Source organism: Pleurodeles waltl, chromosome 5 (genome assembly GCF_031143425.1).
Source record: "Pleurodeles waltl isolate 20211129_DDA chromosome 5, aPleWal1.hap1.20221129, whole genome shotgun sequence".
NCBI lineage: Eukaryota > Metazoa > Chordata > Amphibia > Caudata > Salamandridae > Pleurodeles > Pleurodeles waltl.
The window spans coordinates 1,639,750,468-1,639,764,414 of record NC_090444.1 but is presented as its reverse complement, the minus strand read 5'-3'; the positions used below and the strand labels follow the sequence as shown (position 1 = coordinate 1,639,764,414).

The following is a 13,947-nucleotide window of genomic DNA, read 5'->3' as shown; positions in this document are numbered from 1 at the left end:
GTGGCCCAGCCCTGCATATAACTAAATCACTTCTATTTACCTTCTTCCTATATCTGCAGCCAAAAATGAAAATGTTGCCATTTACCATCCTAATTTAAATCTGCCATGCTAATTCCAATAGAATACCACTTTCACCACGCCACCATCAGAGTTGCTGACTGGCTAACACAGTTTTAAAAAAAAAGACACAAGATAGCCACGGAGGAGTAACCAAAACATATCAAGAGTGTTCAAACAGTCCTAGTGTAATAAGGATGTTAACTTGGCCTGAATCAGGGTCATAATTGTAATAAGGAGAGATAAAAAAATATATACAATTATAATGTAAACCCAATAAAAACCTTTATTGGAAATGAACAATTGGCATTAGACTGCAATGCTCAAAACAGACCCTAGAGGACACCACAATGAAAATAGTATTAGTAAGAAACATGGTCACGTAACCAGATTGTCGAACCCTAGAGGGCATATTCACATGTCAAAACGTAATGCACTGTAACCATATATTTAGCCCCTGCGGGGCATAACATTTTTAGGGCTAGCAGGCCTACTGCAATGAAATTACAAACAAGGCCTTTAAACACAAACTACTCCCAGCTGTAAAACAAAAGTTACAACCCTGGGAGCGCTTAAAAAGACACTGAATGCTGGGAAGGGTTATTATTTTGGTGCCCTTACTAACCTAATGTGGGGACCCAGAGATAGTGTAGACAGATCTAGAACATTGTGGTGAACGTTTTGAAGGTGGTCCCATTGTCACAGGGCCACCACAGGCTGAGTTATGAGCAACAATGTTTTGTAAAAGTGTACGCATAATGGGGCGAGTTTTTGTGCGTGTGAATATTGTAGTATGTTGACTGATGCTCAGAACAGTCCATAGAGGACACCACAATGACAATAGCATTTGTAAGAATCATTGTTATGTAACCATAATGTTAGCCCATAGAGGGCATATCCACATGAAAAGAAAATGGCAGAAAGTAATGCAGTGTAACAATTTATTTATCCCCTAGAGGGCATAGTGCATTACACGTTTTCAGGCCTAACTACTTCCAGCTGTAAAACAAAAGTTCCAGCCGTGAGAGACCTTAAAAAGACACTGAATGGTGGGAGGGGTTTTTATTTTGGGGCCCCGATTAAGCTAGTGTGGGGACCCAGAGATTATGTAGGCGCAGAGCATGTTGTCGTGAACGTTTTGCTGGTGGTTCCATTGTCTAAAGACCTCCACAGGCTGGGGTATTGAGCAACAGTGTTTTCTAAAGGTATTGGCCTGCACAGCATTATGGGGCGAGTTTGCAGAGTGAAGTAAATATTGTAGTATTCGCTGTGTTGGGAAAGCCGCTTTGAGGATTTCTGTGTTTTTTCGTAAAGCACTTATCATTTTAAAGTTTTTTTTTGTGAAAGCTTTGGAGCACAAAGGGGAGAGCCAAAATAAATTAGTCTGCTTAGGTAAGAGTGTGAACAATGTGACCAGTGCTTCAGTACCACTGATGGAGTTCACGCTGTTCTTCCCTGTTTGTGCTGTGAGCGCCATGGAGCACAAAGGGGAGAGACAAAAGAAAAAAATAGTTTGCCCACGCTGAGGTATATTGGCAATCGTGCAAAAATCTATGTAACTGGGTCAGTCTACAAGGTGGTAATGTCCAAGGCGGGAAAAACGTAAAGCATTTACCAATTTCAAGGGATTTTTGAAAGACAAGCCCAAGAGCGAGTAAAAGTGACTGGCCGTGGTTAAAAGTTCACAGAATACTTACAATAGGTCAAAAAGCGCTTCCGCTCTCGACCTAAAAATGTGTCTTGAGCTGTTGCGCTAAGAATTGGCAGTAAAGCGAACGAGGTACCATGCATGCATCTGTAATCCTTAATTATTGTTAATAAAGATTGTTTCTCTGTCCAAGAGAAATGTATTCAGAATTATATCCGCTCTGTTTTATATAGTTAACTACTTTTCAACAGGTCTGTATGAACTTTTTCTCTGAGAAAGTTGATTCATTTTATAAACTGTTTTCATCAGGCGCCTCCACAATCTCACGGCTACTTTAGAGCGCTTTAAACTCCCTGCTTGATTTGTAGTTGGCTTTGTGACGTCTTTTTTTGAAAATGTATCTCCTTTATTATGCAGTGTGCTTTAGTACCGTTGTAAAACCAGTGTGAAACCTTTAGCATACTAGCTGATTCAGTGTAGTGCGATGTCTTCCCCCCAGGCATACAAGGTAAGCCGTTTCTAGTTTTCATTATTGAATTGCTCCATCTCATTGAGCCTTATCTTTTATCGGTTTCCCTTGTGCTCTTTTATGTTATTCTTCATCCCAGAAATATTGCTGTGGTAATTTTGGCCTGTATGAAACTAAATGAAATCACTCATAGCTCAGGATCTGCCCCGTTTTACTTTCCTTCGTTTCAGAAAGCTGCTGTCCTTGCATTTGCCTTCCGCCCCGGGGCCAGCACATAGCAGTGTTGATCGTCCTGCTGCTGAGGAATCCATAGTGGGTTTCGGGGAACTGATACTTGAGCAAGATAGGTCTGGCATATTCTCGTGATACCTCGGATCTTAACGCTATTGGTGTGCCCGTAAGTAAGCTTACTTACCTCTGCAACTGCGTTGAGAGATATATTTTGGTACTCGCACGTACAGGAGTTAGCCCAGGTGCAACTTAAGCATCCCACTTTGAATATCTGGCTAGTGAATGCTGGGATAAAGCCCTTTGAATAGCGGAAAAACTCTACCATATTCAGAATCAGCAACGCGTGTTTCATACTTACCACTATTCAGACAGAGCTCTGATCCGCTGTTTAAATGTGCAATTTAAAGATCTCTTTGGAAAAGCATGTTCTTTCAGCTTCAAGGGTAAGCTTTTTCTAAACTGCGCAGGCATACTGTTAATTGTGCATACATTGCAGTATCAGCAAGGGTTACTTCTCTGAGAGACACCACAATATGAGAAGAGTGTGGACGTTACCAGGGGACGCACTTCTAGCTGTATTTTCAACCAGGAATTTTGTCTGGTTTCGGCTAGAAAAATATGTGGGTTTTTGCTTTTTGAGTTGTCTGTTGGCTTGATTTTAGGGCTGATTTGTTAATGACAGAGTTGCTTTAGGGATCTTCCACTTATGTTGCAAACATTTTTCTTGAGGTTGTAGACACAATTATACATCACCATCTACTCTCGGTGCTCTTACTGGGTTCGGGCCACAGCTGTTTCACCATCAGCTCGCTTCCTTCCCAGTGGGCGTGTCCTCAACACCAGTCCCCACTCTGAAACTTCACGTAGGTGGTTCCTGGCTGTTGATTCTCGCCTTACAGTGACCGTAGAGGTCGCTATTGTAGTTAGCGATGGCTTTTTTAATTCACAAACGGTCATATGGGCTTTTAGATTTCAGAGCTTCGATCACCGACTGCAGCCAGTCATTCTGTTTTATTTATTTGGGCCTCCCGATATTCTTGATGCAAACCCTTCAGGGATTGTAGAATACTGCAGCAGGCATCCACGTGTGCCTGATAATTTGGGTTTATTTTTAGTCTTGGGCTCTCAGCACAGTCTATTTATTGTTGACAGAATGAGCGAGATTCAGGTTCTTGAGTGCTGTACACACTGTTCTTTATCAGCTTGGTTTTAATTTTGTAGCACTTTGATTATGAAACTGTTTGTCGACCAGTCATCCCTGGTCAACTAGATGAGAAATACTGGTCTTCCCCTGAATTTATGAAACGCAAATGGGGTGACCAAGCTTCCCCTGCATTAGCATCCCAGTTGCGAAATGCACAACCTGTTTAGGTTTCAAGAGAAGACGCCTCTTCCCTCTAGTTATTGATGGTGGTTGGTTTGTGACGAGCGACGGCAAAAGCTTAGCATAACCGTTTTAACTCTTAGTGTTTTGGACTAAAACAAAATTTGTTTTTTCATCTTGCTGCCATTTTGCAGTGTGTTTCTAATGAACACAGCACAAAAGCGAGACTAAATAGTTCACTTATGTTAGAACATCAACTTTTAGCTCTGTATTTTATATTTCAATACATTTTATATTGCTCTACATAACTGATTATTAAACTGATTTATGCAACATATTGATGAGCACATTAGGTACACATTTTAAGTACCTTACTAAAAGTTGTAAATTCTTATTTTAAGTTTTGATTGGTTGGGGGCTTGCCTAAAATCCTGAGAAGGTGGCAGTTGCTAAAAATCGCTCTGGTGGCATATGAAAAAGCAATATAAACGCACTGGGTAGCCTGCCACATTCACTTAGCACAGTGTGGTTCTCAACTCAATTTGCTTCCTTGGACCTCTTCATAATTGCTACTTGAACCCTGGGTCCGCCAGTGAGTCTTTGTTGGAATCCAGCCACCCTCAGAGTCAATACTAGAAGCCGGAGACACCAGCCTAAGCATTTTCGATGATTTGACCTGCAAAACAATATACAAAAAATAAAGAAACGAGCATTCATCAAACAAGTACACAAGTGATGAAATATTTCATTAATTCATAAACCTTTTTTTTAATAAATCTAAATTTTAATGGGAAGGTTGGAGCTTTTCTAAATTCAGTGGAAGCTGTTAATCACCCATACTATATAGTCTGTTTGATGCATTTGCACTGCTCCCACATATTAATATGAGGATACTAACCTAATTTTTAGTCTCCAATTTTGAATCCCTTCACATCTACAGAACACCTTAAAATGTTAAATTTTACATTTTGCTTCTTTATTAATCTACACTTTTAATCTGTTAATAATGTAATATTCTAAGCAGTCGCACACCCACTGAGCAGGCTTTGTGGAACACCAGGGGCCCCTGGACAAACAGGTTAAGAGCCACTGAGCCCTCCTAGCGAATGGCGAGATCCACAGTAACAGAGCGATTGCTCAGAGCCCTGCTCCTGTCCCCAAAACACAGTGACACCTGGAGAGCGGCAAAAGGAAGATTGTCCTATTGTGTAGGTCTTTGTGGTGCCAAACTAAAAATAGATGGTGTGGCTGGGAGCAGTCGCTCTCAACCGACCTTAGAAGCAGATAGTCACTGCAGGGGAGGAAATCCATGTAGTGACGTAGCCGACTAGCACTGTACCCCAGGGTCTGAGGAGGACTCCTCGGAGGTTCTTTATATGACGGCTTGTGCTGTGAGGAGTAGAGGGTGCAATGGGAGCAAGAACTGTAAAAAGAGAAGCATGAATTATAATGACAATGGAGTCAAAGTGTAGGAAAGTACCCTCTTTCTTGGCATGGTTACCCCCTTTTTCTGCCTGTTGTCTGTGTTTGACTGTGTTCCTGCTAACCAGTGATTATGCTCTCTCCCTTCTAACTTGAACCCTACATTTGGCATACTGGTGACCCCATGTAAGTCCCTAGTATATGGTATCCAGGTACCCAGGGCATTGGGGTACCAGGGGATCCCCACGGGCTGCAGCATGTATTATGCCACCCATGAGGAGCCCATGCAAAGTGTATCTGTAGGCCTGCCATTTCAGCCTGCGTGAAAGGGTGCCCCTGGACTCTTCTGTGACTTCTGAACTTGGTCCCCTTCTTCCACAGGTCTTCCTCTTCAGGAATCCACCGCTGGCTTCTTGCAATCTTGTCTGGGTGTTGCATTTTCTTCATTTACATCCCTTCGGGTGGTTTGGGGAAAATCCAGAAACTTACTCCTTTCTTCCTGGTTGCTGGAGGCTTACTGTGATACTTATCTTTGGGGGTTTCCTAGTACCCCCATCTCCCCTCTACACATTCCACTTACCTAGGTGCGGGACCTGCATTTGCATTCCATTTTGTTTAGTATATGGTTTGGGCTCCCCCTAGGGTCACTACTATCTATTTGCATTTGCTCTGTTGTATCACTTTCTATGCCTATTGCTGCTAACTAGTGTGCATATTTCGTGTGTTTACTTACCTCCTATTGGAGGGTTGCCTGTCTTGTGTTTTGGTACTGTGTTACTGTAATAAAGACCCTTTATTTTCGTAACACAGTGTTTTCCTTCATGTGTGTACGTGCTGTGTGACTACAGTGGAACTGCATGAGCTTTGCATGTCTCCTAAATAAGCCTTGGCTGCTCATCCACAGCTACCTTTAGAGAGCCTGGCTTCTAGACACTGCCTACACTACGCTAATAGGGATACCTGGACCTGGTTTAAGGTGTAAGTACCCTAGGTACCGACCACACACCAGGCCAGCTTCCTACACAAAGCGAGCCAAGGCATTAGCAATGTTGTATTCTGACAGGATGTGTTTGTCAGATAACAAGCTGAGCTTTGTACTGACCTCTGCAATTCTGGTAGAAATCACACAGTGAATGATATTCACTGTCTTCTAATGTTAGGGTTGAAATTAAGGTTGTTAACAAAATGTTTTTGAGAAATGTACTGCATATGAAGCAGCTGGAATATACAAACAGAAGTTAAAAAGTAATTAATAAATATATATATATATACATATATATATATGTGTGTGTGTAATCCAGCATGCCACTGACAGTGATCACCGGTTTTAGTGTGATTAAAAATGGATACACAGCATATGATTGACGGGCATAGCACTAACAAGGATGGCTCATCGAGGCCGGCCCAGCCGCACAAACCGGGTAGAATGTTACACACAAAAGCTGAGGAGAAAATTAATGAATGTTTGAAGGAGGCTGGGCATAGTTTTGTTCTTGAAAGGTTCAAATTCAGCATGGGGGGGAGTTTATTTAAAATAAAAATATAATTGCACATTGAATGCTAGCCACGTAGATAACAATAGCGACACACTAAATACCATAATCCGACCACAGTTAAAATGGTCATGAGTAGCGATAACATTCCCACCACTTATTAAGTTCATGACAAGAAACGTTAAGGACTTAAATGATCCGTGGGAAACCTGTACTAGTGTATGTCACAAGACATAATATAGATAACCTACAGGTGGGAGGAACTGCAGTGTAGCAAGAGGCTCGAGACCACATAGATTTTTCGCGAACTATTCTAGTAATTCCAATGGTGTTGCAGCATCAATTAGAAGAGAGCTGAGATTCTTTTTGATACACACAAAGGTGGTCCTAGAGGAGTGATAACTGATTGTCCAGGGTAGTATCACTATAGTGAACACATATGCCCCCAATTATTACAACCCTTGATACTTTCATGCTCTCAGGACAAAATGTAATAAGCTACAACCTTCTCTGCTTCTCTGGGATGGGGACTATAATGTTACCCTCCTTGGTAGTTTAGATAGTACTAGTTCCGTGGAATAGCAACCGGGTGGGGCACGCTCTGCCCCACTGGATATAATGTACAGACAAAACTTGATGGACATTTTGAGAGTCAGAGAGGACTCTAAGTGGGAATACACATATCAGGAAACAGTGAATGATTCAGTGTTAAGAATGGATCTCTGGTTGGGAATTAGAGATATGGTGGGATGGACTAGAGACATCTAACTTATGGCTGAAACACAACCTGATCACTCACCAGTAGTTAGTTCTGTGTGCATACCGGGCAGTGTGGGGAGTGTGATTGCGGAGATTCCAACCTTCCATTTTACTGGATATGGTTTTCTGAGAAGAAATTAAACAGGCCATAATAGCATATTCTGAAGCTAATCAGGGTTTAGTTGATCAGCATCGTACAGTATAGGAGGTGTTCAAAGCCATGATTACAAGAGTGCACTTTGAAAGGTTGTGGTATACTGAAGTCTGTCAGATGTAAACTTGACATGCTGGAGCAGCTAGAGGTGCAATATATAACATACACCTTAGCCAATGGAGCAAATCCAATATAAACTATGAGAATTCTGCCATGAGGCAGAAAGGGAGATAAATTATTTGGGTAAGTATGCAGCCGCTGAGACATATGGGAAGGGAGAGCGACTGGGACGTACATTATCTGCATTGATTAAATCCAATTGGGCTACAGATCATGTTGACCAAATTACAAATAAAGACTGAATCGAGGCGTCAGTCTGCTGAAATCCTGTCTGATTTATCAAAATACTATGAGAGTTCTTAATATGAATCACAAATGTAAAATGTACAACAGTATTTTCAGACTGTTACAGTAGTGTGACTAGAAACAGCAGAGTGACAAGTTGTTACCCAATAACAATCCAAGAAATAAAACTTCAATAATGGGAAAGCCACGGCAAGTGACGGACTGCCAGTTGAGTTTTATAAGGAGTATTTTGATTTTCTAGCTCCTCATTTGCTGGAGATATATTGGAAGTGATGCAAAAGGGCAAACTCCTCCCAACAATCCAAGAAGCAATACATATAACACTTTTGTTGGTGAAAATGTGTGTGTGAGGGAGTCTTTCACTTTTGCTGCCCACGTTGGGGGAGCGGGTTAGGGGGTGTCGCCCACTTTGCTCCTGTTGTGTGTAGAAACCTAGGGCTTCTGCATCCACGATATACCTGTTCATTACGTGTGAGTGAAAAGTGCGCTATGGCTCCTCCGTGTGTAGTAACAAAGCTTAAGATAGCCATTTTCATAACACAAAGGCAAAACATTTGGCTTTGTTAATTCATACTTGAAGATCAATCAGTTGTTCTTACGAGACAAAAAACAAGCATTGGCAATGCCAATAGGTCTGTCTTTAAAGAAAAATTGTATGATAATGTGAAGCTTTGCAAGAAAATAGCACGGGAATAAATATGTATGTGTGTGGAAGTAAAGGATTTAAGAATAATATTGGTGTAGATTAAAAGGCCAATTGTTAGTTACACTGTCAATTCAGACTTAAATATTCCATGTAAGTTAATGACTGCCCTCTTCCCATCTGTGCTGCTGCCAGAGACAGACAGCACCGTACATTATCCAGTTATCTAAACACTTTTACAGCATTGCGCCACAGAAAGTTCAACTTCAATCAGCTGGATGAATAAAATGATTACAGATGTGTGGAGGGCAAGCACTTTTTGTGGTCAAGGGCACAACGTCTACTGATCAGAACCAATAATCTTGGCTCCTAACATGTCTGGCGACAGCTTGACAAGCCCGGAACATAAAAACTATGTTACTTGTCTTGTTCTACCCTAAAGTTATACTGCCCATTGCTACGGTGAAGCTGTATGGTAAACCCGCATAAACAGATTAGAATTTAATGTACATCGATGTTACTAAGGAGAAGCAACAAACGATCATCTTTCATCTTTGACATCAAATTTGTTAAATCAGCAGAAACCGGTACTTTGGGATCTGCACTCTTAGACAGAACTTTAATAGACTTTAGCAGTGGCACAGGGAAGAGAGCAAGTAATCGATTGGAAAAAAAGAGTAAACGTCAGCACCCTAACACAGCAGAAGCTTTGTATGGCTGCCACAGTCTTCGCATGAACTGAACACTTCTCTAGCAGTCTGGAATATGTTTGGTTTATTAATCAAAACTACTGTTTTGCTGCAACAGCACTTTTCCCTTCTGTATTTGATAGTTGAGAAATATATTTTGTTTTGTCTGGATGAACACTTTTGTTGAAAAATATACTTCATCAAGTAGACATGTCCATCTCCTAGACTAAGCATGCTAGGCTTCAGAAACTGCCTGGCCTGTGGCAACAGGTGTTGCGTTGTTTGTTTTAAGTAAAAACAGAATGTTGAATTGATGAATGTTAATTATGTTGTATTACATCCACTAGGTTTGCTAGGATGGGTAATCTTCTTAAGGTGCTTACCAGGGAAATTGAGAACTATCCACATTTTTTCCTGGATTTTGAAAGTAAGTTAAAACGGAAGTACAAGGATGTAAGCAACGCTTTCTCTTGATCTAGCCTCTAGTTGATGCAGAATTTGAACTTAAAGGTATAGACCATAGGACCGTTCACTAAGCATGTGTGTGGGGTTGCATGTTTCTGAATTAACGGCACTCAGCACCTCTTTTCTCCTTGTCTCTTCCTTTTCTGTTTTTCAGGAGCCAAATGGGAAATCTTTTAAAAGTTCTCACTTGCACAGAACTTGATCAGGGGCCAAACTTTTTCCTTGACTTTGAAAGTGAGCACAAATCTTGCCTGGCTTATACTGCTTACTAATGTTTGCATGCATTAAACGTCATGTTACTAGTACGATTTGCAAACAAGCCGATTTCAAGTAGTGATTATTATTCCAATTGCCAGGTTGATGATTCCTTATTTTTACTGCACAGTATTAGAACATCATCGATATTGTTTTGTTTGGGAAAGTGTCATGGGGTAAATGCAAAACTTGACCGCAATGTGGAGACCTGTATGCCAAGGTTTCTGATAATGTTTTGGAGACCTTAAAACTAATTTCCATTTGCAACATATTTATTTTATTGCTTAAAATCCTACGAACTGATGTATACCTTGGCAATATGGCTCAGTTTGCAGATCTTATATGGGTGCATGTCCATGTCAGATTAATTTCCTACAGTCGTTTGCTTATTTTATTAACAGTTAATCATTTGCTTGTTGGACATTTTTCATGACTCATATGCCCCCTGTGTGCTGGTTGGGATTGACAGAGTGCATGTCAGAGCTCATTTCCACTGCTGCAGTTTTTTTAACTGGAACTGCGTGCACAGGGACCATTTGCCATGCCAAGAATGTCGTCAGAAGTATACATTGTTCATGCTGGTGCATACACTGTCCAGGCCACAGCAGCCCCTTCGCCCTGAATCCAGATGGTGTGGGCATATATGCACATTTACACGCCATTACGCCACTTTTCTAGGATAAAAGTCTAAGCAAAAAGCTTTGAACAGTGTAATTTTCTGACGACCGTGGCTCTTTAAAAACACGTCTGGGAGCCAAATACGGAAGTCTCAAAAATATTTTCAAAAAGTAGAAAGTTAGACTTTAACACATTTGGGACTGGTTAGTGTGCACTCAATTGTATGACGAGAGAGTGGTTATGAATACTAAGTGGCAATAAAATCCCTACTGTATTGTTTATAGAAAATATACATTTGCTAAGCTGTCTCCCACACCACCCAATAACCTTCCACCCCTTTATTGTGAGAGATCGCCCAAGACGCAGTCAGAAACGAAGGATACCTGCAAGGTGTTGTTGAGCCTTAATTCATATTGGGCATAAACAACCAGATACAGGCGGCATCTAAAAATGCACAACAGACACTGACGCGTTACAGTCAACTGTTTGATGCTCATCTTTATAATCTAGCTGAAGTGCCTTGAGAACAGTTGGGTACTTACGAGTGTTGGTAAGTCTGCAGTGCAGCCATATGGGCTCTCACCTTTCCCCAACCTTAGTGCACAATCATATCATCCAGGCATAATGTTTCTTTCTGCAAATATATGCTTAGTTTTTGATTGAGCATATGCCGTCACCTCTAAACAGTGTGTGCAGTATGAACAAGACAGACAAGAACAATCTGATATTACATCCATAGTAAATTGTCCTCTCTTCCTCTCATTGCCATCCATTCCCACTCGCTCTAATGTCTCTACTACTCCTGCTGCACCGTGGTGTTAGTTGAACTGCGCTGAAGCATTTGAGAAAATTCTTTGGGAGGCCTGGTCTTCCAAGAAAAGGAAGTGTACTTCAGTGGACCCCTGTGTTCAATAAATGTTAGCACAGTATCTGACCAGTTTTAAAGGAGAGCAAGAGTACCTTATGACCATGAAAATTATTTTTTATCTATGCACTACTGAATTAATCACACAGTGTTAAAGAAAGTAAAATAAGTGGAAAACGAAAGAAATCTTAAATTGTCTTTATCATATCTGTGTATCCCCTGAAGTCACTATCCTGGTATACACAAAACACTAGTTTGGTAGACGAGCTTTATGGAATTGAATTTTCAGTTAGTGATATAAAGTTTCATTTCATATTAATTTGTTTTAAATACACCATATGTTTCTGAGTGACTGTGTTATTATTGATATCATTTGTTACCTGTGTATTAATCTAAACATCAGAGAATGTTACATTTCCCATTCTTCATTCGTGATCTCTTAACACAATGTCACTCTTTCATTGAGCCTCAGCAGCTACTTTATTTCTTGCGTTGACTTTTATAACAGTGCACGTTTGATTAATACAATCTGTAGACTGCATGTTCTGCATGCCCCAATACTATGTGCTGTGACCTCTTGACTAACTTAAACACGAGACGAGGGAACATTGTTAAGATTATCTTTGCTTACTTCTTTCACTTGCAGTGCCTTTGCATCTGGGGAATATTTCGTTTTTTGTGTGTTTATGTACATTCATAGTTCTTTCAGCCACATATGTGATTTCAGTAGCTGCACCCTGTATCATTTTTGATGTTGATGTGCTAGTTAGACTGTTATAAGTAAAAGGCATTTCCATCTTGGTTCGGTTTACCAAGGCAGTTTGTAAAACACATACGAGATCCTGCAGTCTGCAGCCATACTGTCACCACTTGAATCCTTTCCTCCAGTGCTGACTGGAGTCAAGATTCAAGCAAAGACAACTCTGGTAAGCCCATGTGGCGTTTCAGTGATTGTGTCACAAGGTAAGTGTAACATTTTTGTTCACTTTAGTCTAATGGTACATCTTCAGAAAATGCCCTGAGAACTTACTGACACTTTCATTACATTGACTTCTATCTTTTGACATTGCAGTACTTATTAATGCCCTGGAGGCAGGTGGCTCAACTTGAATTAATAACAAAAAAACTACAGGACTTGTTGCCTTTCCAAACCTTCCTTTTCTGTGGAATATAGGAAAGGTGTTCTTCAAGCAAAACACTTGTGTTTCTTTCCAGAGCAATTATACCAATCCACATCTTGCTTACCATTTCCAGGAGTATGCATAGGCCAGGACAGATATGAGGCACATTAGGACTCAATGTAATCAAGGCTACCAGTATATAATTCTGTCATTACCACCTTGTCCCTCTTCCGAAGGATAGCCAAATAAGAGTCGATACGTCCAATAAAATTATAGTTGATGTACTGAAACCCATGTGCTCAAATTGATGCCTCTAGAATAGCAACACTGACTATTGCATCATCAGACTGAGCATACCCAGAATTTCCCACACACCTATTAACACTATAAAGAAATGTGCTGGGAGAAACTCAGGAAGCTGTGGTACATGTAACTTGCCTTGTGTGTTTCTCATCACTTCACCATCAAAGACCTTGTAGCCCTAATAGACCAACTTTACATACGTCCGTGCAGCTACCTGTTCTTAGTCAGGGATAACAACAAATGAACAGAGCTGCCTAATGTTGCTTAGTAGGTTTTCTTTTCCTTACCATGGGGACTGAAATACAAGAACAATGATCAACTGTCCGAGTAGGTTTGTACCTTTTAGATTGAGCTATATCCTCCCTTTGAACTTGCACGAAGTGCAGACTATCATTATCAAGAGCAGAAGATGAAGAGCAGAGCCTTTGGAGGATGATGCCCTGATTTAGTTGGAACTTGGAAATTACTTTGGAGACATACTCTGGAAATGGCAGAACCACCCCCTCAGGAAGAACCTCACAAGTGGGTCTTTGTATCAAAGATCCCCCAGCTCTCCCAACCGATGAGTAGATGTCACTGTAATCCATTTGACATCACAGCAATTCTCAAATCTAGTTTGTCTATCGGTACATATCCTCTACTGCTCAGATTGCACTAGTTGGTTCCTAAGCGTCTGTGAAAGGTGAGACAAGGAAGGTTAGGTGCTAGATCATGCTACTTAAGACCTTTAAGCAAGCAATAAGAATGAAGCAGTGGTGTTTCAATGCTGGTCAGCTGTGGCCCTTAATGAAGAACCTTCCACCCATAGCAAGTTAGCAGAAGTTAAAAATCGTAAGTGAATTGCATGCCGCTGAGCATAAATACTTGCAGCACACTGATTGAGAAACAGCAATGTCATGTGAGTAGAGCTCACCTGTCATTTGGGCAGCTGTACTGCAAAATTAGCTCTGAGATCGCCTCAGGGTAGGACTTTGCTTGACACCAGTGAAGAGGCTCTCTGAGGAAGGACTGGGGAACCAGCAAAAGTTTTGTACCACGGGTAACCCTTAACTTACTTGACAGATA

The 13,947-nt window shown here is 41.0% G+C and overlaps 1 protein-coding gene across 4 annotated transcripts in view; it reads left to right on the top strand.

The window, feature by feature from the left end:
• The window catches only part of CYRIA (CYFIP related Rac1 interactor A), a 214,066-nt gene that overhangs the window by 109,285 nt on the left and 90,834 nt on the right, over positions 1-13,947 (top strand). For 2 of the 4 annotated variants that reach the window (XM_069235965.1, XM_069235966.1), the window contains exon 4: positions 9,875-9,954. In XM_069235965.1, coding sequence (XP_069092066.1) covers positions 9,882-9,954 — 73 coding nt within the window. In that variant the 5' untranslated portion in view covers positions 9,875-9,881. Of the gene's footprint in view, positions 1-2,404; positions 2,572-9,602; positions 9,683-9,874; positions 9,955-13,947 lie in introns of those variants that run through there. The other 2 variants (XM_069235968.1, XM_069235967.1) reach the window with 2 other exon arrangements.